The sequence below is a fragment of the Pseudomassariella vexata genome (genome assembly GCF_002105095.1).
Source record: "Pseudomassariella vexata strain CBS 129021 chromosome Unknown BCR38scaffold_6, whole genome shotgun sequence".
In the NCBI taxonomy this organism is placed as follows: Eukaryota; Fungi; Ascomycota; class Sordariomycetes; order Amphisphaeriales; family Pseudomassariaceae; genus Pseudomassariella; species Pseudomassariella vexata.
In genome coordinates, this window is record NW_024467961.1 from 2,584,656 (window position 1) to 2,607,251 (window position 22,596).

The 22,596-nt window shown below is 50.7% G+C and overlaps 8 protein-coding genes across 8 annotated transcripts; 4 read left to right on the forward strand and 4 right to left on the reverse strand.

The window, feature by feature from the left end:
- Nucleotides 1-134: 134 nt before the first annotated feature.
- BCR38DRAFT_432988 (uncharacterized protein) lies at nt 135-3,633 on the reverse strand. Its single transcript, XM_040860226.1, has 3 exons — nt 1,108-3,633; nt 867-981; nt 135-804 (listed from the first exon to the last, which is right to left on the reverse strand). Exons 1-3 carry the CDS (start codon nt 3,219-3,221, stop codon nt 580-582), a joined length of 2,454 nt encoding a protein of 817 aa, XP_040716664.1. The 5' UTR covers nt 3,222-3,633; the 3' UTR covers nt 135-579.
- Nucleotides 3,634-4,102: 469 nt separating this feature from the next.
- BCR38DRAFT_198993 (uncharacterized protein) lies at nt 4,103-5,610 on the forward strand. Its single transcript, XM_040854083.1, has one exon. The coding sequence runs from the start codon at nt 4,308-4,310 to the stop codon at nt 5,265-5,267; it is 960 nt and encodes a 319-aa protein (XP_040716665.1). The 5' UTR covers nt 4,103-4,307; the 3' UTR covers nt 5,268-5,610.
- Nucleotides 5,611-6,345: 735 nt separating this feature from the next.
- On the reverse strand, nt 6,346-6,819 carry BCR38DRAFT_198988 (uncharacterized protein). Its single transcript, XM_040854082.1, has one exon. It carries the CDS (start codon nt 6,715-6,717, stop codon nt 6,445-6,447), a length of 273 nt encoding a protein of 90 aa, XP_040716666.1. The 5' UTR covers nt 6,718-6,819; the 3' UTR covers nt 6,346-6,444.
- Nucleotides 6,820-7,059: 240 nt separating this feature from the next.
- BCR38DRAFT_341525 (uncharacterized protein) lies at nt 7,060-7,983 on the forward strand (the record flags this gene model as incomplete). The annotated part of the gene is made up of 1 exon (XM_040855873.1): nt 7,060-7,983. The coding sequence occupies one exon, from the start codon at nt 7,060-7,062 to the stop codon at nt 7,981-7,983; it is 924 nt and encodes a 307-aa protein (XP_040716667.1).
- Nucleotides 7,984-8,917: 934 nt separating this feature from the next.
- BCR38DRAFT_523954 (fatty acid desaturase-domain-containing protein) lies at nt 8,918-10,979 on the forward strand (the record flags this gene model as incomplete). The annotated part of the gene is made up of 7 exons (XM_040865279.1): nt 8,918-8,971; nt 9,032-9,299; nt 9,442-9,743; nt 9,808-10,007; nt 10,217-10,390; nt 10,460-10,619; nt 10,679-10,979. The coding sequence occupies 7 exons, from the start codon at nt 8,918-8,920 to the stop codon at nt 10,766-10,768; spliced, it is 1,248 nt and encodes a 415-aa protein (XP_040716668.1). The 3' UTR covers nt 10,769-10,979.
- A 1,052-nt stretch (nt 10,980-12,031) lies between these two features.
- Nucleotides 12,032-12,564, reverse strand: BCR38DRAFT_341383 (transcription initiation factor IIA; the record flags this gene model as incomplete). The annotated part of the gene is made up of 3 exons (XM_040855865.1): nt 12,032-12,178; nt 12,294-12,441; nt 12,518-12,564. 3 exons carry the CDS (start codon nt 12,562-12,564, stop codon nt 12,032-12,034), a joined length of 342 nt encoding a protein of 113 aa, XP_040716669.1.
- A 467-nt stretch (nt 12,565-13,031) lies between these two features.
- On the forward strand, nt 13,032-15,899 carry BCR38DRAFT_484931 (snf2 family helicase ATPase; the record flags this gene model as incomplete). Its single annotated transcript, XM_040863811.1, has 6 exons — nt 13,032-13,545; nt 13,600-13,934; nt 13,983-14,895; nt 14,945-15,371; nt 15,423-15,743; nt 15,794-15,899. 6 exons carry the CDS (start codon nt 13,032-13,034, stop codon nt 15,897-15,899), a joined length of 2,616 nt encoding a protein of 871 aa, XP_040716670.1.
- An 842-nt stretch (nt 15,900-16,741) lies between these two features.
- Nucleotides 16,742-19,314, reverse strand: BCR38DRAFT_199084 (uncharacterized protein). Its single transcript, XM_040854085.1, has 2 exons — nt 18,880-19,314; nt 16,742-18,783 (listed from the first exon to the last, which is right to left on the reverse strand). Exons 1-2 carry the CDS (start codon nt 19,066-19,068, stop codon nt 16,909-16,911), a joined length of 2,064 nt encoding a protein of 687 aa, XP_040716671.1. The 5' UTR covers nt 19,069-19,314; the 3' UTR covers nt 16,742-16,908.
- Between the last annotated feature and the right edge of the window lie 3,282 nt (nt 19,315-22,596).

Genomic DNA, 22,596 nt, shown 5'->3' on the forward strand with positions numbered 1-22,596 from the left:
GAAAACTAGCCATTCCTGGAAGCACCTCCCGATGCCAATCCGACCGCAACACCATACGAGGCCTCGTAGGATCAACATCCAGGTGGCACCTGGACTAGAATGACAGGGACAACCCAATATTCCAGAATATTCTAGTTGGAATCACTTCGATATTTCTAATAAATATACCGGAATATTTGGCTATTCGATATTATTCTACCCTCGGTGTGCCGTTTATCCTGTCACGCCCCTATTTTCATTGCAGCATGTAGTTCTCGTTGGTCGGCAAAGCCTCTTTGAATTCCACCCAATCCTACCAAATCCTATCAAATTCCTAGTCTAATTAGTTCACAGTACCTATCAATCTTTCAGGTAACGCACTGTGATTGGTAATCCATTTTGTCACGGATCTAGTATCAGCCAGGGCAAAATGATCCCCCGAAGTGCTGACATCTAGAGCTGGCAGGTATGCCATTGTTGCACTAATGGGTCAGGCATTTGCATACCTTACCTTTATCGCGGTAATTCCCCAGGGTATACAGAATCGAGAGCAAGTAGCCCAAGAGTGTCAATACCATGCCCCCAAGGACCGAGTTGTCCCTATCGACGAGGCTCAAACGGGGAGAAGTTATTCTCCCACGTCTCATTGCATACCTTTCGCATCAACTTCTTGGGCGCTTTTACGCCCGTCATTAGTTCAAAGGCTTCTATGGCCATTTCACACACCACCTCTAAGCCATCAACAATGACCCACGACGTAGCGCCGGATTCGCGGATGTGCCGCATTTGTGTGATCAATGAGGTGATCAAAGGCTCATAAGCCAACTGCGTTCAAGACCTTGTTAGAATAATCGACTCCAAGGTTGAGGCATCTGGGCTCGGTTTACCTCGACTACCACTCCTCCCGTGGGGCTTTTCAACCATTGCTCGGGTATTTGATACTCGACATAGTTTCCATCAAAATCAACCGCAGTTGCAATACAAGATATGATCATAGTCGGCCTATCGGCCCGGGAGAATTAGCAAGGATTCTTAGAATAGATCGGACGCACTAGAGCTACCATGGGCATATTGTTGACTGAAGACAGTCGTTGTGGAAGAAGCAGAAAGGATACTTGACAAACGTACTGTTGGTACCCTTCAGGCCATGGCTGATTTGATGAGCCAAGCACATGGCATATTTGGGTGCCCACAAGTCCCTGCCCCTGAGCCCATTTGTTGAAGTGCTCGGCAACCTTTTCAGCATTCGCCTTTGTTCGATTGTGGATGAAGATCTTCCGGCAGCCGAGCTTGATCAGGGCATAGATGGCTGCACGAGCCATTCCTCCGGCCCCGATCACAAGGCCGGTTGTTCGTGAGGGCTGGACCGCATTTCTCGGACTGATAGCTCTACGCAAACATGTCATGATAGAGCTCCAGTCCGTGTTGTCGCCGTAGCATTTCCTTGTTGCACCTGCTCTATTGCGAGTATTGGCATGGTCAAGTATCGATGAAGTTTGTCCGCGGAGTGGCAGGAGAGTATTTACCGCCCCAATGGCAGTAGCATGTGCACTGAGATGATCGATTCGCGGCATCATGGCCACCTTGAACGGTGCTGTCAGAGAAGCACCTCCGAAGTTTGGCTCGCATCGGATCCAGTCTAATTCGTCAAGATCGGTGCATTGTCTGGCATCGAACGAATGAGGCATCATGAGCAAGTCGTATGCGGCTCGGTGCATTGCGGGGCTTGCCGAGTAGTACACCTTTTGACCTAGGGTATAGAATTTGAGAGTTTCAAGGTATCCGTGGCGAAACATGAGGCGCAGAGCTCCCCGGACTGTGTTCACACCAGCGATAAGATCCCGAGTAAGAGGTTCAAGCGAGTCGTGGCCAATCGGATTGAATGTTAGGCTTTGAAATGGCGTCTTCTGGCCCCGTTCGTTAGGCTGCCCATTTAACAAGCCAAGAATAGAGAACTCGTAGGCAACGAGGTGAGGTTTTGGATCCGGTAATGCGTTGACTCTATCCAAAAGGACCTGCCGAAGCTCGTCGTTCCTGTCGTGGGCGCAGAATCTCGCGAAGCGGACAATGCTGCAGCCAAGAGCTTGAGCACGCTGGTAATGGTCCAAATAGACGGCATCTGACCACTGAGGAGCGCCAATTCCTCTCATGGTGAAATTGGCAATCACTTTGGTTCTGCCACGCATCTCGAGAACACGATTTACCAACTTATCGCTTCTCCGCAGATCGACACTGAGATATTCAACCCCTAGCCGGAGGCCGTGGAGTAACAGCTGTGTATCCATCGCATCTCTTTCGTCCTGTGGACGCTGGTGTCCGTCCCGCGAGGTCTCCTCTACATGATAAATGACTGGCAAGTCTAGCTTGCGGCGAATGAGGGCAACCTGTGCGGCTATGTTGTCCATGATATTGGCTGGCCAGGTGTCAATGATAAGCTCCACTGCATCCCCTCCTGGCTGAAGCTCGGTCAAATCAATTTCTTGACCAAGGAGGTCCGAAAGTCGCAGCCGCAGTATATAGGAGTGTGCCCTGTACTCGGGAGGTATTGCATTAATTGCGAAGGGGTTCTCGACCCAGTGTCGCAAAAGGCCTTGCCCAGATATCAGGTCAAGGAACTTGGTGAAGTCCTCCTTAACCTGTAGTAACCTCGCCGAGGTTCTCGAAACTGATCTCACATTGTTCTCTGGGGCAGTAATACCCTCGCCACTTGGATCGAACAGATTGTAGTATTCCAGATTGGCGCAATCGCGGTGTTTCTGGTCTGCCAAGAACAGCCGTTCGGCGTCAGTAACAGACAACCTCAGAAGCTTGTATATGTCCTCTTTATCTCGGTGGACATAGATGACCGGGTTGGTTTGCGACAACTGAAGGAGAAGCTCCTGTATCTCTCGACTCAAGGTTCCCATTCCACATTCGATCACACAGTTGGAGCGGTTCGACTGCAGTACCTGAGCCGAGACCAACGCCAGCTGGTCAATGAAGGCTTGCCTGCCGTAATTCTCAATAAACTTGGCCCGGTTGCAACCGGTGGCTTGTTCGAAATAGTGATCCTCGGTGAGAAGGCGGCGACGCAAATAGGTAGCGCCAATAAACCCCAGGGTGCGTTTCCCTGCGCCGCGACACCCAACGAGAATGATAGAAGCATCTTGGTGAAATATCCTGCGATTTGGAACAACAGACTGAGTGGCCATTACAGGCTGATTCATCGGGCAAAGATTGACGAAAGGACAGTCCGCCATCATGGAGACCCTTTGATTCCTCGGCGAGTGCCGGTTTGTGTTCAGAGTAGGCTGGAGGGACAGCGTAACTGATCACCTACCGTTGTCTAGGTCATCTATTTGATGATCTGATGTGGTCCACGATGCTCTCCCCTAGGACGGATATATGAGATGAAAGAAGGGCTATTGATAGTAATAGGGGTTGTCGCTTGTGAAGTTCGAAGATACGACCAAGTCAGAGGTCTCGGCCAGGGCTTTCTGAAACCAATTGTACAGACATCATCAAATACTGATCAGCTATGAATTATTCCTCAGAGCCACAGCTTAAGGACGGTCATTCGATTCTCGTTCGCTGTTACGTGACACCGATTTTTTTTAGGTCCGGCAACAGCATCGACAGCAGTGAGAATGTTCTCCCATAATTGAAACCACCCGAAGCCGCGGCCGGCAGCGGGTATTGGCAAGGGTTGGGTTCCAATTGTGGGGTACCAACAGTCTTTTAGCCAGCCACACCCATCGCCAGCCATGGCCCCACTGCACCTCGGACCTTGTAACAGCTCTTCCGTCCTTGTGCTTGGAAAGCTGGTTATGGATGAGGCTCGGTCTAGCGTTGGGGAGGCAAGTCCCCGTTTTGACATTGCCTCTCTTTGGCAGCATATTGGGCGACGGATCATACAGTACGCTCACTGAGGCTCACTGAGGCTCACCGAGACACTAAGAGGACGGCTGTTCTGCTGCAATTCTTGGAGCACGTGGGAAATACAAATGAGGTGTTCCAAGCAGATCTACAAGGACGGCTAACGGCGGTGGTTTCGGCCCGCCGAATCCTCTCAACTTCTGTCATCAACCCCAGTCTCAACACCACGAAGCGGATAGCGATGCCAGCAGACGAGCCTACGCTTTGAGCTGGAGCTGAATGACGGCAGCTAGGCCAGGACCAACAAATGCGTGGTTTCCATCGGCCGGATTCAATTGTGAGAGCACGACAGGCAAACCCACTCAGCCTCCTCGTCGTTAGCAAACAATCTTGATTACCTAATACAGCCAAAGGAGACACTTATCTGCGGGCGACGAGACGACCACAGAGGCCTGAGACGGGCGGTTCTTGCTATGAGTGATGATGAGAGCGACGACGGCAGACGAGCGTCCAAGAAACGCAAGGCCAGCCGTGCTTGTGACCGATGCAACTCTCAACACCAACCTTGCGACAATGCTGTGCCCAAGTGCTCCGTCTGTGAACGTGCGGGTGCTGATTGTACATACAACAGACCCGTACGCAAGCGGGGTCCGCGCACCGGTTACACTGCTCAACATGGCGAGCGACTCTGGGGTCTAGTGCTACAGACAAACCCAGGGATTGAGGATTTGGTGCTCCAGCTTTTGGCCAACGGTACGTACGGTGACACTGGCATCTCCACCGCCGATTATTTCAGAAACAACGATCACCAATCAGAGCTTGTCAAACGATTCAATGAGAGCCGCCTCGGCAGATTCGTGCAGACGGGCGAGATGCCTGATGTGCCGACGGACAAACCATCATTGGTCATGCAAGGGGCCGTTCCTCCTACAACCAACCCGAGTCCCAGCCAGGAAAGCCAGACAAGCAGTCATACCAAGCCAGCCAACGGGATCAGAGAACGTGCAAGAACATCCACAACCTCTGGGGTTCGAAGGCCGTCTGTTGTTTCAAATCCTCATGGTGCTCCTCAGAACCCTGGCGACATTTATATACTGAGTGAAGACGTTCGAAAACAGGCCTCTCGTTCGGAACTGCCTCAGATTTCCACGTACGAAAGAGGCCTATCGCAAGGAACAGCTCAGACACCGGGCTGGCAAAGTTTCGCCTCTCACGCCAATATTAGCCATGGCTCGGATTTGGGCATGAACGGTTTCGGGGCCCTCGTCAATCGGCAAGCGGGCAATGATAAGCCTAGTCAACCACCGGGCGTGCAGCCGGGACTGAGGAGCCCTTCCGCTCACGAGAGCCAGCATGATGCGAGCAGCTTTGATTTTGATTTCCCGGATGCCACTCAATGGTCAGTTCTGTCTTGGTCTCCTCTGACTTCGTAGACTGGTTCAACTTCGTGTATTTGGGAAACGAGTTGATCACGGGCGAAACTGACACTCTATAGGTACGAATCTGTTCCCACTGATACGTTGTTAAACCTCGGCTTTACCGCTGGCGAAGGCATGGCAGAAGACTTCTTCAATATTTGCGAGAATCCCGACCCCATTGAAATTGGACATACGACCGCCGCCAACCAGAATGAAGACGAAGAGGCTGTGTGGCGTCGTTTAGTGATGCGAGGTCGTTTTCTTTGAGCGATGTCCCTGTTCCCTCCCATGAAAGTTGCTTGAACGGGCCTCGTTAGCCACTCGACTCATCAGTGGACGTGGACATATCATGGATTTGGCTGTCGGTTTTCGACTGGAAACTCTTTCCAACCGTCATATGGGGCTCGAAAATGAGTTTACAATCATCCCGGACTACTCTGTGATCTTTCGCAGTGAGTTTGGCCTGTAGTCGCCATGTCTAGCTAGGTAAGTACATGTAGGAGATTCGCCCCAATGCCCTGACTAAGTCTTCGCCATAGTGATACCACGCTGTACGAGACAAATGAAAGCAGGCGCATACGTTGAATCCAGAACCATGGCAAGGCTTGTGCATCTAAGTGGGAATGGCTCCAGTGTCCACAGCATCAACCTCGGCGCCGTGGGCGTCATGACTTTCGGTACCACACTGTACTCCTATCCCAACGAGCATTGTCAATTGGCTGGGGTCTTGTGTTGGTGGTCTATTTGGATGGCTCACCAATGACTATACCAACTCTTCGACGCGTAGTCTGGAGCGACACGGCGCTGCAATCTCGTTGGGCAAAAGTCAAAACAGCCTATATACCACGAACAAAACCTTGCGACTGTGTAAACAACCTCAACGCATCCGGCTACCTCTTCTACTATGAAACAAGCTTGCGCAGGTTGACATCGATATTTCTGTGTCTCTGAACACATCTTATCTCGTCGTGGAAAAAGATGGTGAATGTTCATGATATAAGCAAGTTTCCATGAATCAGTGCGAAATGACAGACAAATATTATGAACTCTTATGGTGGATCCCGTCAAGTTCTTCTTATTGGGCCACCCTCTAGCTAGGCCAATTTACGTCTCTACGGCAAACCGTATAGTCTAGCATCTCCAACGAGGTCTGGTCGGATGATTTTTGTCCAGCCGCAAAGCCGGCGACGCTTCAGTAGGGCGGGAGAGAACGCCGTAGTGACCAATTAGGTATTATAGCACGAAAGCACGAACCATGCAAGCTGCTGCGTTTTCCGCTGCGACTGGCTGTTTTGCGCCTGTGTAGGCAGGCAGCGATGTGGGCTTGGAGACACCGCTGAAGGCCTGCGCCACCGTCGTCGTCGTGGAAAGGGAGGTCAGACAGTGAACATTCAGCTTTTACCCTGGCAATCCGAGCGCTGAAAAGCCATAAAGACCACCGAAACGGACATTTTAATCTTGTCATCAAAACATTGGAACCTTTTCGAAAGATCCACGCGACTTGGGGCAATTGCCGACGTTCTGACCTTCGTAGAAGACTTTCAACTCACCCAGGGTCACCGATTCTCAACAGCATTGAGCAGTTTTTACCGGCAGGGCTTCTTTCGGGCAAAGTACATTAACTACTGAAGGCTCAAACCCATCACCTGAGCGCGGTCGGCTCTAGAAAATGGAGAACCGGAGATCGCTACTAAACGACAAGGCCCAAGAGGCAAACCAAGGCGGACCAGTACACCGACCCGGAGAGATACCTGGTTCCAGCAGTTCGCCACCGGTAGAGCCAACTGCCGAGGAGAACCCCAAGTCGATGCCATTCTCACATCCACCGCCGTATTCGATCCCGTCGAGCAGTTCTTTGGACGTACGCAGTCATGGCCAAAGCCGCACAACGATCCCGCGGTACCCCGGGCTTCCTGTCATCGACTACCGCCAATACAGCCCGCCCATGTTTGACCTCTCTCACGACACAACAACCATCACCAGCAAGGCGAAGTATCTCAGTGAAAACGTCAGGGCACTGGCGGCGCTGCTGCGTAACCTGGCTACCGTTCCGCCCAAGCCCCAAATCCACGTGACGGGCACCCGTGGAAGGAAGGTCGACTTCAGCATCAAATTGAACCTCCTGAACCTCCTAGTTTCTGACGACAAGCTTGGTCGCATGGACTACCTCCGCCTGGTCAACCGGGACGAGATGGCGTATCGTGGAGGGATCCAGCCTTCACTCAAGCCTGACATCGGTGATGGAGGGCTGGAAGACTGGTATCGGCGCTTCATTGACGACCACTCTAACGTCAAAACCTTTCTTCTAGAGCGCGTTGTCGCCAACATGGACACCGAGTGGCTTGGTGGCCAACTGCGGAACCTCGTAGCCGAGACGGACTACAAAGGGTTGGTGACCGTGACCTTCCCGGTGACGCACTCGCGAGTTGTCATTCAAAACCCGGACAAAGTGAACAGATTTTTCACAAGTGTCAGCACGCTATTCAGCGGCAAGAGCAAGTACGAGGTTGTGAAGGTCGTGTGGCCTTTTTCCAACGCAAAGAATGGCGAGAGAGACAGGGTATGTATGGTGCAAGACGAAAAGACGTGGTGGGAGGAGTGGAAGGATCCCATTAAGTACGCGGTTGCCACTCGAAGACATGGATGGGTCACAAACGAAGATAAATTGGAGTGCATAATGGAGAGCAAGGGAAAGGGCGTTTCGATCGTGGATTGGGGTCCGGATTTGTGAAAGAAGCAATTTCTTGGACGGGCCGGGTTCTCGGAGGGAGCACTAATATTGCGCGATGGATAAGGACAGGGTGCTTGGGGATGACCTGCTATTGTGTTTGTTTTCATGATACCACACTTGTACCCTATGTTATGTTGCCATCGCACTATGTCTAAAGGCGACTCAGCATGGAGTATGACCGGTCTTCTTTTGATGCTTAATATGACCTGGACAATCAAATGAAGAAACAGGTCAAGCCCTCAGGCGAGCATACAGAGTAACCGACCAAACGGCCACTACCGCTCTGTTTGGCTAGCTTATTATAGGATGGACTACACAGCATTCTAAGGCATGCACTCCATGACTTGGTATTGCAGATCTAGACATATCGGCCCACAATGACTCCTCAACCAATGCTACTCTCGATCATCCAAATATCCAATGATACGTTTCGCGCGCCCCCTCCCCCCAACTGCCCATGCGGCTTATCACACCCGAAACGACCTTGGTGGGGCATTAACCATTGATAGAAATGTTCCAAGTCGCCTATAGGTCTTCCCGTAGGTGGTTGGCTTGCTCACCCTATCTGACCAACAGCCACGTGTAGGTTTCTATCTCTGCCAGACGTAATGTATGTGACCAGACCGTTCCGCTCGAAAAGTTCCCTGACGTAATAAATACGAAGAAAACCTGGTTACTGGTCTGAAGATCCCTGGCGTCCTGTGAATTGAGTCTGTCTAGGTGAATTCACCCTCGCGTTATATATACATGATGCAGATTCACCTGCCACTCAAACCATTGCTTCGTCGATAGTACAAATACCAGAAGCTCAAACGCAAAGAGACAATGAGCCATCGGGCTTCGCTCATAGCAACTGCAACAACTAAATAGTCCTTTGTCGTCCAATTGTATCGCCTCGAACCTTGAAGCACCTCCAAGCTAGTTCAACACGACGATGGCGGCCGACTACACTACCGAGACGATCCACGCTGATCGCGTCAATGGCGGAGTAAGACATCCAACGATTACGAGATACTCACGCGGATTGCTCATAGCTAACGAGACATAGGAAATCGAAGTAGACGTAGACGGGGAAAAGAATCGCCTCGATATCCAGCAACTCCGCAACCGCATCCCGGCTCACTGCTTCCAACCCTCAACGATCCGGTCCCTTGTTTTCGTGTTCAACGATGCTGTCATATTCGTGGCTCTACTGGCAACGGCACTTTCCCTGGAGAACCGCGTCGACAGAATCACGGGTCTTCTCATCCGCTATGTGGTCTACCCCTTTCTGGCTGGCTTGCCACTGACCGGTCTTTGGGTTTTGGCTCACGAGTGTAAGTGCATACTCCGTCACGGAGACTCTTCCTACCCTCATTTATTTCATCTCGGGTTGATCTGCAAAAAGAGCTGGACAAGCCTGTTGTTCGTTAGTGCAAGGGGATTGACTTTACGTACTCAAAATAATATCTCGCTCAGGTGGCCACGGAGCTTTCTCTCGGAACAAGACCATCGCCAGCTCGGTCGGATTCGTCTTGCATTCCGCTCTAATGAGCCCCTATTTCGCATGGCAGTCTAGTCACGCCCGGCATCACCAGTATGCGAACCACATGACCAAGGATCTCAACTACGTCCCGCCGCTCCGGCAGGAGTACAGCGAGCTTTTCCGGTCCAAAATCCATCTTGACGATATGATCGAAGATGCCCCCGTCGTTGTGCTGCTGCGGATTGTGATTCAGCAGGTCATTGGGTGGCCTTGGTATCTCTTGACACATATCACTGTATTTTTTTGATACCTTACACGGTCTTTGGGAGCATTTGGTACTGACGAATTTGGCCAAATAGGCTGCCCCAGAGAGTTCACCCAAGAAGAGTCGGGGATGGTGGGACAACAACCACTTCGACCCCATGTCTTCGCTGTTTCGCCCCAACGAGTTCTGGAACATAGTCGCTTCGGATGTTGGCCTTGTGTCAGTGGGAATTTTGCTCTACTTCCTTGGGCAGCTGTATGGTTCTTCCAAGCTTGCATGGACATATGTCATGCCGTAAGTCTGTTTGATTCAAAGCCGGTCGCTGTCTACGGGTCACGATGTGTCCATGAATACACAATCTTCACGTTGCGAGCATCTCCGAGATAAGGTCGATTGCTAACTCCCATGTATATAGACTAGCCTGGGTCAACCATTGGATCGGCAAGTCCTTATTCCATTGCCCTGCGCGATATGGACCGTACAAAGCAACATCTAACAACTAGCACAGTAATGATAACATATCTGCATCACACGTCGCCCAAACTCCCCAAGTATTCCCCCGGATCATGGACGTATCTTCGCGGCGCCCTCGCCACCGTTGACCGAGACCCTGGCTTCCTCTTGAGACACTCGTTCCACCACATTATCGATCTGCACGTTACTCATCACCTGTTTCCGTAAGTATCGACTACCCGATTCCTAGGTGGTGTGGCAGTTTGAACCATCATACTGACCATACATTGCAGAAGAATCCCCCATTACCACGCCCAAGAGGCTACAGAGGCGATACGCCCTCTCCTCGGGGACCACTACCACGTCGACAAGGGCTCGTACTGGCGTGCCTTGTGGGTCGCATTCACGCAGTGTCAGTGGGTGGAACCCGATCCCACGAGGACGGCCCAGGCGGTAAGTTTTGTTCCATGCTTTCCCGCTGGAAGATCGTCGGGCCAACATGATGTACGCAGCGAGTTTTCAAAGATTCCGACGACGACAAGGGGGTTCTCTGGTACAGACCTGGACCCATGCCAAAGCCGGCTACGATGATGCGTTCTTGAGGGGGCGGTACATATACGGTTCATCGGTGCCTGGATGGTCATCTGGAGATGGTCGGCGGCCAGAGTGGCTCAAGGACTTGGAAGCAACTCTTTTAAGTGAGCGAAGTGTTGCAAGCAACGTGGCGGCTACCATCTGGATGCGAATACTCGTTGCTCAGTGTTGGGAGCCGGGGGTTTCCATTGGTACTAAGACAAGGGATGCTTTGGGGAGTAGTGACTTACACTTAACGTCCTAGATGAATTGCCAAGGACGTCTGGCGCTCGTGTCAATCCACGATGGCGAAAAGCGGAATTTGAGACGCAAATCGTTGTAGCTTCTACGTCTAACTGTCCGACTCACGTTCTACAAACCAGTCTTAGCCACGCCTAATTTATTGATGATGTGGCTGCCATATTGGTATTTTCATGCCGCTGATGCTTCGGGAGGCCCATGATGATTACCGCAGTGGTTTGCATGTACGCTGATTCAGACCGCAGCACTGCTTCGTGTGCCGGATGGTGCTTAAATTAGTTGGCCGCCCTGTCATGAGCGATTCTAGGTTTTGCTCATTGATTTTGGACGAAGTGCATTAAATGTTACGTGACTGCAAGAAATGGAAGTTGTTGACGAGTAGGAGTACTTGGTGTAATAGGTTTCTGGTGATCATGGACAAGCTAACTGTCTATGACCACCTAAGTTTGGAAAGCGCAATTCGGAATCTCAATCAAATCAGACCCACTCTAGTTGATAATCGCGAGTACCATTGCCAGTGCCATTTCCCCAGGAATTGCTTGTAATAGGAGCCTGAGCCGCCGACTGTCTGTCCGGCGTTTGTGTGCCGTCTAGAACGTTGGCCCCTGGAATTATATACTCCTTTCTCAGACATTCTTCCGCTAGGTTGTGTTGTGTGGCAAAAGCAGGCACCACAAAATTTACCACGTATGGGATCACTACCACGTATCAAATACTGCTCGGCGCGTTACCGGGAGCAACAGGTAGTGCAAAGCGCAGCTCAGGCATAAATAGGGCCTCGTCTCACAACCGGACGTGTTTTGTAGGGTGTACGCATCTGATCATCAAATGCATCATACGCCCCCTATGATGTACGCAATTTAGAGCCAGAAATTTCGGCTTGGTATCAATGTGCTTACCCATCCATGGGTGAAATATCAAAATCGTAGACCCTTCCCTGAAACCTGAACGCCGTAACATGCAAGATGTGCGCCAACCCCCACTACGTTCCTACGACATGGCATGCCGCCTGTCCCATGCCTCTAAGCACATCAGGTTCCCTGTGGCTTCGCAGTGCACGATACGATCTTGATCTTATCAGCCGACACGACCTGTCCGCCATTTTCCATCTTGAAGGTGACGTTCTTTAATTGAAAGGTCCAGACTTCATCGCAGAAACGGTATGTATCGAGGCTTCCCTGGTGGTCAAGACTCATTAGCCCCATTTTGTCCTGGCGACGCAACACATCCATATTTCAGCTGCCGCATCACACCGCACCGCATTGCGCTTCATCGGGATGGGTATTCCATTACCTTGAATGACAGACGCGCGCGGACCTTTTCCTGCAAGACCTCTGCGATCGCGCGGTCGAAGTTGGCCAGGATCTTCATGGCGAGCTGGGGATCGATGCGGTGCTCGGTGATCAGATCATCCAGAGTGTCTGTCAAGGCAGTGCCGACACTGGAAATTGTGGTCACCCGCAAACGTTAGTCGACGACACTTCTGGTAGATAGCAAAGTGAATGATGGCGCCGTACCTGCTACGGCGATATAGCTCGTAGAAGCTCTGGGGAGCGGATGCCATCTTGTCTGCTGGTGCGCTGCGCTGACGATTCCGGGGGTAGCGTTGTTGTTGAAAGAGGCGAGGTTTGGCTATTTAACTAGGTACGGTTCGGAACAAAGGCAACCACCGAGGAGGTGGCTTGGCAGGCACCGCTTTGGGCCGGCCACACTTCAACTTGCCGTCAGCAATTAGGACGGATAATAGTGGGTCGTCATGCCAAATCCAGGGCAGCAAGAGTTAAAGTGCTTCGCGTGACAACGGGGCCATTTCGCGTTTCCGGCGCGCTCCTAGGGCTTGCTTGCCTCTGACGCGCTAGTCGAGATGAATGAGCAGTGAAATCATCACTTTTGGAAGGGCGTCTGCGACTCGGATCAGCCAAGCCTCACCGTCAACCCCGTTGTTTCTTTTCGTAGGGCGATTTCGTGTCGGTCGAGTCTCACTTAGCAAAGTCGCGGGACTTTTTCAAAATTTGTCCGTCCCGAAGCTCAATGGCTTCAAGCTCGTCTTCGGACTTGGATTCAGGCAGCTCCCCTTCCCGACCCCCAACCAGTGCTCCCTCTACGCCCCCGGCTGAAGACTCGGGCGACGCCAAGATGACTGTCGTGCCAACTTTCAACGAGGAGCACATGCTCACCGAGGAGAAGAAGGCGCGAGCTGAGAACACAAGAGCTGAGGCCAAGCGATTGGCACAGGCACGTAGAAAGCGCAAGAAGGCCCAGTTGACGCCCCGGGAAAGAGCCGCCAAGGCTAAGGAACTCGACGAACTTCTTCGGAAAAGCAAGGTCTTCTCGGACATTCTCACCAAAAAAACCAAAGCCCTCGGCCGAGTCGGGCGTGATTTCGACAATCAGGCTCTTACCGATGCCGGCTTGGAGTTGAAGGCACAACCCAAGATCATGTCTGGTGGAACCATGCGTGACTACCAGCTTGAAGGGCTTACTTGGATGTATGAGATCTGCCTGCAGGGATTGAGTGGCATTTTAGCCGATGAGATGGGATTGGGTAGGTTACCTTCGTTGCGCAATTGCTTCAGACGTAAATCCTGATTGGTCCCAGGCAAGACGATCCAGACAATTTCACTCGTAGCATTGCTCCGGGAGCAAGAGAGCTATTACGGACCCCACCTGATCATTGCCCCGTTGAGTACTCTGTCGAATTGGCAAGATGAGTTCAAGAAGTGGACTCCTTCCATTCCCTTCGTCCTGTATCATGGCACGCCTGAACAACGCCAGAAGATTTTCAGCGACGACATCAAGCGACACTACACGAAGTCTCGTGGCGAGCGAGAATTCCGTCCCACCTCTGGCTTCCCCGTGGTGTGTACGAGTTACGAGATGATCTTGAATGACCGCGCTGTGCTTTCCAAGATTGATTGGGCCTTCATTGTTGTAGTAAGTCTCGCACCAACATTCTCAAATTTGCCTCATTGACAAAATCAGGACGAGGGCCACAGGCTGAAGAACGCCGATGCAAAGCTCTTCCGCGAGCTGCAGCAGTTCAAGTCTGCAACCCGCCTGCTGATCACTGGTACACCACTTCAAAACAACTTGAAGGAGCTGTGGTCCCTGCTTCACTTTCTGATGCCAGAGACCTTCCTTGATTGGGAGTCGTTCGAAGTGTGGTTCGATTTCGATGACATCCAGGATGAGGAAGGGACAAAGCAGTTCATAGAAGATCGACAGAATCAAGATCTCGTGAAAAAAATCCATAGAGTCCTGCAGCCGCTCCTGCTCAGAAGAATCAAGGCGGACGTTGCCTCGTACTTACCCAAGAAACGGGAGTATGTGCTGTATGCACCCATGACCAAGGAGCAGACCGACTTATACAAGGTTATCCTTGATAAGGGTACTGATACGCGGTCATATCTTGAAAACAAGGCGGTGGAACGTTTGACTGGTACGACCAACAGTCCACTCAGCTCTCGAAGAACGAGTGCAAGATCTTCACCCGCGGCCAGTGTTAGGTCTACTGGTAAACCCGCAGGCTCGGCGAAGAATGCTTTTGCGATGATGATGGGCTCGTCCGGAAGAGCGCCCCAAACACCAACCACCAAGACGTTGCCCACGCGTTCGGAAGTATCCGCCAAAAGAAAGACGGCGCCAACTACCGAGGCCCCCGAGCCAAAGAACCATAAATCAAATAGACAATCCACTGCAAGTGGGCAAGGTAGGAGTCGTCCTCGCAAAGGCCGACAATCGTACAAAGTGCCCGATGACTCTGACGATGATGCACTGGATGACGATGAGTTTGAGGAGAAACTCGCACAACAACTCGCGGCCGCCCAAGAGGAGGAAGATGGATTTCCCCAAGATCAGGAAGAAGCTACCAGGGTGGCTTCACTCGAGCTTGCCAGTAAGTGATTAGTGAAGACGGTATGGTCCGTACGACTAACACCCAGAAGAACAGCAAATTGGCGAAAAGAAGCTTGGGAACAATGTCATGCAACTCCGGTTGACGTGCAATAGTCCGCACAATTTCTACAATCCCTGGGCCTACGATGATCAAGTCCCTGTTGACGAGAGCATTGTCACCTCGTCTGGCAAGATGCTTCTTCTAGACCGCCTGCTCCCGGCTTTGTTTGAACGGGGCCACAAAGTCTTGATATTCTCGCAGTTTACAACACAGCTTGATATCTTGCACGATTATTGCGCGGGGCTGAGACACTGGAATGTGTGTCGTATCGATGGCAATGTTCCACAACCGGAGCGTCGCGAACAGATCGAGGCCTTCAATGAATATCCGGACTTCAAGATTTTCTTATTGTCAACGCGAGCGGGCGGGCAAGGCATCAACCTTGCCAGCGCCGACACTGTCATCCTATTCGACAGGTAGGAGCACCTTGCTTTGACTTGGGGTGTTTACTAACATCACATAACTAGTGACTGGAACCCGCAACAGGACTTGCAGGCGCAGGATCGTTGCCATCGAATCGGCCAGACCCGCCCGGTTGTCGTCTATCGACTTGCAACCAAGGGCACCGTCGAAGAGGAACTACTCCACGGCGCCGATGCCAAACGCCGGTTGGAGAAGCTTGTGATAAAGAAAGGGGGGTTCAAGGCGATGGGCCAAAAGCTCGATCAGAACGAGGCTTTGGACAAGGAAACGCTCCAATCGCTCCTCTTGAAAGACGGAGAAGTGTATGAACACTCTGGTGGTGATCTCATTTTCAGTGATGAGGACCTGGACATCCTTTGCGATCGGTATGTACCAGCTCTCCGTTGTGCTGATATCAAACTGACAATCGGCATAGAAGCGACGAGGCCTACGATCGAGCTGCTACAGGCGCTGGTAATGCCGATGGCTTCCAAGTTGTCGACACTGCTGCAGATGGCATCAACCAGATCAAGGCAGCGTAGAGACTCGGAGGGAGTTTGCATATTATCCGGCGGTATACCCATTACATTGCAGACATATGATTATAATCTTGTGGATAAAGGACTACCAGGGGCTTGAATTGATCGATCGCATCTAAGGAGTTTGTATCTCCATGTTGAACATGCTTGTCTAGAGAACTGTGCATAGTACGACGATCTAGTCGAGGGCTACAGAAACCACCCATAATCCTGGTAGCATATATGAACATGACCCTGAGCAGAAACTACGGTGGCTTCGTTACTCACAACTCCAGACACGATCGCTATTGAACGCGTTGGGATTACGCATTGAGCAGTTTGGTTCGAGAAACCTGATTTGTAGATACCAAGACATTAACCTATTTGAGTTTCCTTGACAAGTGCAGAACGAAGGCCAAGTCCAAGTCGTGTTCGGATATCTCTAGCCAGCTGCATGTCGACTTAGTAACATTCCATTCCACGCAAAACATGGCTTCGTGAAGAATGGAGTAGTAATATTGAATTGGCAGCATATCAGAAGTGGGTTGCCGTCTCCGGGTGAATATTCTCTGCTTGTGTTTTCAGCTGCAGAGAAGCCTCGCTGTCAAAGTGAGAATCGACTAATTTCAAGCGCAAGGTGTGAACACTACATGCTGACCATGTGTTAGTAGCTGGGGATGTGATGTAGGTGTGTGACATTAATCCACATCAGCCCGGGACTATAAAAGCAGGCTATCTGTCATGCAACGCTGTATGTTGGGGTCGTATTAGTGAGGCTGGCAGGGTGGAGGGCATGTTGTTATCCGCCAAGTACGTGCCAACGAGGTAATATTCCCTCGAGCAGACCACTACTTTACTTTCTGGGACACAGTTGACAAGGATCAAGGGGTCTGCAAACGGCGATCGTTACGGTTTGTGATGCAGGTGCACGCTTGGGCATGTAGTGCGTCCTGTGAAAATGCGGTCTACATGTCGTCGATTTCCCCCACCAAAGCCGCCCCTGCTATCGCCCCCATCTCTCCTCCGATATCCTTCACGATCGTGCTGGCCGGAAGGGTTCAGCAAAATCATATTTCAAATGAATATCGTGATGGAATGCCCTCTCTATTCGTGCCCAGGAACTGCGTACCTCCGGGCCTGGTAACGTATTTGTGGCCAAGTCTTCCGCCGAAGACGTAACATGTAAAATGGGGGCCATGCAAGCTTCGGCAACGACCGTATCGGCACCCCTCTCATATATTGAGGTTTCTTGCGTGCCAATCGTCCCCATCTCTTTTCGGACAGCTGCAGATCCATTATTCTTCCCGTCAACCTCACTTCTGGCCGTTACTCCTGAGAAATCACCCCCACACATAGCCGCTGCTAAGGTGACGGCGGGATCGAAACTAAGTAGAACCAGGGCTTTCAAGCCGCCTGCTTCTTCGCCGATCGTGTACACGATCGTACGTTCGTCGCTCGTAGCCACGACACTTCCGCAGTACCCTGGCGGATTGAGGACTCGATAGAGATGGTCACAATACGAATTGGGCTCGGCTGATGTTTCCTCGGGTGGCCAATAGGAAATACGGTTGTATTCGAAGGAACTCCTGGTATCTTCTTGCCCCATTCCGTGTTCATAAACGCCAAGCTGCCGGGTTTCCCATTCTGGTGCTTTATTGAGCACCCGAGCCCCCGATCTAAGTCGCAGTCTCCGCATCTCTGGATTCGAGGGAAGAGGGTCATTCACTAGGTCGAAGAACGTACGACAAGAGTAATTATAAGAACGTAGATAGGTTTGGCTCCGCGTGAACATCACGGAGTTTTCATCGCCCGGATGTTCTGAACGTTGTTGTGGTAACAGATAGCTTGGCTTGATACTGCTGCTGCTGTCGCCAAGGTCGCCCCACGGATTGTCGGGAATGCCGTCATCATCGTCATCATCGTCGCTCGAATTGTCATGATCGGCCTCGGAGCTAGCTTTCTCGTGGAAAATAACACCCTTTATATAGTAAGTACGCTTGTGTCCACTCTGCCCTGTAAGCCACTCCTTTCGCGACTCGACAATTCTGACCCGGCCGGAAGCCTCGTCTTTCTCCAGACTTATAAACCCCCATCGGTCATCGATGGGGCCTTCAGTATGCTGTCTGCGCCAGCTGTCACGCTTTTTCATGACCTGCGTCTTTTGAGGATCTGGTGCGTTGAGGCGAAATCGGAAGCAGTAGTAATATGATGTCCAGTCAATCTCTTCAATCTCGAAAGCGGTTTGATTTGAGACGCCATAGAAGTAGCCATCCATGACTTCGAAGCAGACGGTCGATCCGATCTCGTAGCCAACAACTTTGGTCAGGTGCATTTTCTGCTTCATTAACTGTTGCTGTCGAATATCGAAGCCGCGGAGGACCCATTTGCGAAAGCCGTCAGCGCCATACTCGGAGTGGGTGCCAAAGTAGAGGTATTCGGCGTCATTTCGGACGAAAATGCGGCTAGCCGAAGGCAGTGGAATCTTGCCTATCAGTTGGTATTGTTGAGGATTGATGATGAGGAGCCAGTGCTGGGTTGTAGGCAGTGCGAAGGAGAACAAGCAGGAGGTAATTCCATTGGACGTGTGCAAGACTCTGAAGACGTATTTGCGGCATTTGGCCGACTCCGGGATAGCCAGGCTGGTTAGAGCGGGAATATCGACGACGATCTCGTCATTCGTCGTTTGCCGTAGATCGAGGATTCTTAGTCGCCTCTCGCGGCGGTCCCCGAGAATATAGCATAATTTTCCACCGGAAAAGTTGAAAGAGTCGGCCACACCGACGATGCCACACATGAATGGACGAGCATTGGCTATTGCACGCCGCCTCTTCACTAATCGCCGCATAGCCCTTGAGTACCGACCGGTCTGATACGCTTCCTGGGCCTCCAATGAATATGGAGCCTTCGACTGGTTACGTGGAGACGGTCAGCAGCTTGGTCTGCATCGCCTCCCTCTCAGGTAGAGCTTAAGCCCACGCGAGCTGGGGAAGGGAAATCAACTCACCTTGACAACAGCTTTGCAAAAATCTGTTTCCCGGATCAAGTATTCGAGGTGGTGACATGACAGGGCGAGATCAAAAGTTTCTTCTATAGTGAGATGGCTTATGATGAGCGAAACCATTTCATACGGGAGGCGTTGAAGACCAGAGACCCTCCTGGGCGGTGCCTCGGCAGTTCGCCTCGGCCGTAGCATTGATCTTGAGCCCTGGATGACAGAGAGAAAAGACAGACCAGCTCACCGGGGCATTGGCGGTCGTTTGTGTACTCGCACTGCAATGACCTTCTGGGGTTAGGACAGCCATTTTGCTCGGTTTAAGTACTCAGGGCAAGGGATATGCGTCAAGCAGAGCCTCACCATCGGAAGGCTGCGGCCGACTAGGCAGTGCATCCATGTACGGCATTTCGTGTCTTCTGCGACCTAACACCCGCGATGCTAGAGCTGAATAATGTCCTGTCATACTCGAACGAAGTTTTACCGTGACAGAGAGTCATCTTTGTTGACGACACGGACTGGATTCAAAATATGTGTCTCTATAATTAGGTCGCGCGCAAAGCAGCAACGACCAGTGAAGCACTCACTTGACGTAACTGAGTGCGGGGCAGGAGCATTCCGGAGTTTCAGCCTCAACTGAGGATTGACAGCAGCCCGCCTGCTTCTTTCCTAACCTCAAAGGCCTCAAGTCATATGAGCCCGAGATGTCTTGGACCTCGAGAAGACCCGATATTGGCTCAATGGATTATTTTACACGGAGCATTATTGAAAATCCTTCAGCTCCCTGCATTTAGACCATACTTCTTTCCCAGCCATCAACGTTTCCTGCGGCTGGATAATCAGGATCAAAGTGAGATCGCAGAGCCGCCTCAAGAGCCGCATGACGCCAAGACGGAGAGAAGTGCCTCTCCTGATTCGTCATTCCTAGTTGCCCTGCTTGATCTGTCGGCTGCTAGATCCCTTTGTTATCCTCAAGTATCTACAAAGAGCCTCGTTCATCGATCCACTAGAGCTACACCAACTCAATACGTCTGAGAAATGAGCTGTCATCTGTCATGTACATTAGTTCTCCGGAGCGTATTCGTCGATTCGCTCATCTACTTATCTATGTTGTATTATATTGTTTTTTGGCATAATAAACCGGCCCATGGTGGTATAGATTTAGTCCGCATGTCAGCCCCCAAATTTACTTAGTCGCCGTACAAGCTTGAACAAGAAAACAGGGAGGCTGAGCTGGTCGCTTGGCCTCGGGACTTACACACATCAGCCCCAGCCGACCACTACTTCGGGAAATATCAGGCCAAATATTATGGCTGGCGTCAAATAGATAAACGCATAGACCCCACCTATTTTGGATATTGAGGAGGCTAGGAAGTGCGAGCCTCACAAATAAGAAATATATTGACGGTCTCCTACGTTGTGGGTGCTATATCCCCAATCCCGCATTGCTCGTCAATACGACGCAAGATCTGAAATTCGTAACTGCAATTACCCTGTCGATGCAGGCTGGTTTAGCTTTGCTACGTTTTCGAAGATGATGTTACCCCCCTAGTGGCACCTTGGAATTTTCAGCTTCGCCCAAGCGCAGAAGGCTGTGCGACTCTAAGGAGCATCTAACATGACGTCTGAAGAGTACTTTGATTCAGTCTAAGCCTCTTCAAATTTGGTCCATTTCAAATATCCGAATTTATTACCTTTTCTACCGTTTCTACCTTTGTCTCCCATAGATTGCCGGCAAGATTTGGTCCTCTCGAATCTACCCAGCTGTAGGAGACCACGTTTCTACACTGCATTCAACAGACCGCTGCGCTGTCTTGTTTTACCTGAAGTGTCACCAGTCTATCTACAAGTGTGAGAACTTGATAGGCATCGTTGAGATTAGGAGACCTTCCACATGTATCACAAAGCTAAGTCCCACAGCCAGTCCAGGACTCGGAAGGGGCCTTGGAGCCCAATCTTGCGCGAGTTTCTACCTGACTAAACTTCGCATCAAGTCGTCATGAGATAGGCTAAAACGCTTGTGATCCATCAAGGGGGCGGGGGCAAGCTACGGGATATACGAGATGGGCTCCTATGTCGCCACGACCAAGGACGGTAAGATGATGTGGTCACATATGGTCATTCAGCTCACCTAAAATATGACACCGCTCTTACTATGCCGGGGATGGTTTCACACTCGGGAACCCGAAATTTGCATTTCTTTTGTGGAAAACAGGTAGGCTGACTCACGATGCAAATAGAAACGAGACACTGCAGACACTCTGTGATGCCAAGAGATGGAGCTGTGTGGCCTTTTGTTAGCCAAAAAGGTAATCTGAGCGAGTCAGATCGTCGAAGAGCCTCATACCAAACGGTCGCATGACAGCCAGCGGCGGCGTTAGGCTAATGGGATGAAAGTGCTAGAAGCTAGTGCCGGCCTCGCCATTCAGATTCCCCCAGTGGGTCTGCCGAGTCGGTGCGAAGACATGGTTGATCTATCTGCAACATCATTGGAAGGAGGACGGACTCGTCTAATATGTGCTCACATCACTGGGGTCGGAATGCCCTGTTCTGTACTAGACTAACCTAGCCCGGGAGAAAAGGCGAAACAACGATTATATAATCAATATGATTCAATACTATCCATGCCAGCTGGGAAACAGAGAGAATCACATATTGCATGGTTGAGTCTAGAACGAGGATATCGCGGGGACTGAGGCAGTCCGTAGACCAACAAGGACTACCATCCCCCACTACCCTCACGGTAGCATCTCCATTTCAGAAACGTAAAATAGCCCGCCACATACAAATTCCAAAAGCTATAACTGTATAATGGGAATAAACATATGTACAGTGTATATACATCATTATACATTCTACTATAATATAACTACGATAAAATTTGACGAAGTAGGATATGTTGATTATTTAAAAATAGGTGATGCTAATCCGTGTATCTTGGCCCCGCGCTCAGGAATCTCGAAGTTTTTATCAAGGAAAAACGCTAACACGCCGAAACTTCATAATTACTTAACAATAGAATCATATTACTAAAGGACTATAGTAATTATGTAAGATAAGATAAACAAGTACTAACTTTCTTTTTATTGAACCGATTTTCCTTCAAAATCCTAGACTTAATACTAGTTTAAAGCTCTGATTTACAGCGTTAATACCTAACTACTCACAAATTACGTAGTCTTAAAATTATTCTTAACTAGTATATCAATTATTCAACTAGCTAAATACGAATTCCCTGCTTTAATACTCTTTAAATTCATGTACGTCATTAGTAACGAAGTTAGTTTTTGGTAGGGTTCGCAGAATTCAGGTTACCGCGAGGTAGTGGGGGATGGTACTCCACGGAGGACACCCTCTGGCTGAGCAGGACTTAGATTATCAATATTACCTTGGGACATCGAATATATCACGGCAGGTAAAAAATCGTAGGTGAAATTCCCTGCGCGGCGCCTAGTTGCTCCGGAGTTATCCCCATGGATGTCAGAGAACAGAATGCCATAGGCACCAGTGGGTGTCAGGACACTGAACGCAGGACACCGGCGGGCCGCCGGAGGGGTGTTTCGGACAAAAGACTCCCGAATCATGATTACAATCTATGTGAAGCTTTGGGATGACGAGAGTCAAGATCCTTGGCATCGCCGACCCTGCTGTTATGCCGGGTCCAAGCGGCGGCCTAGCTATCTATATAAGGACCATCTCGAAGTAGGATAGGGAAGGAGTTGTCAGAGC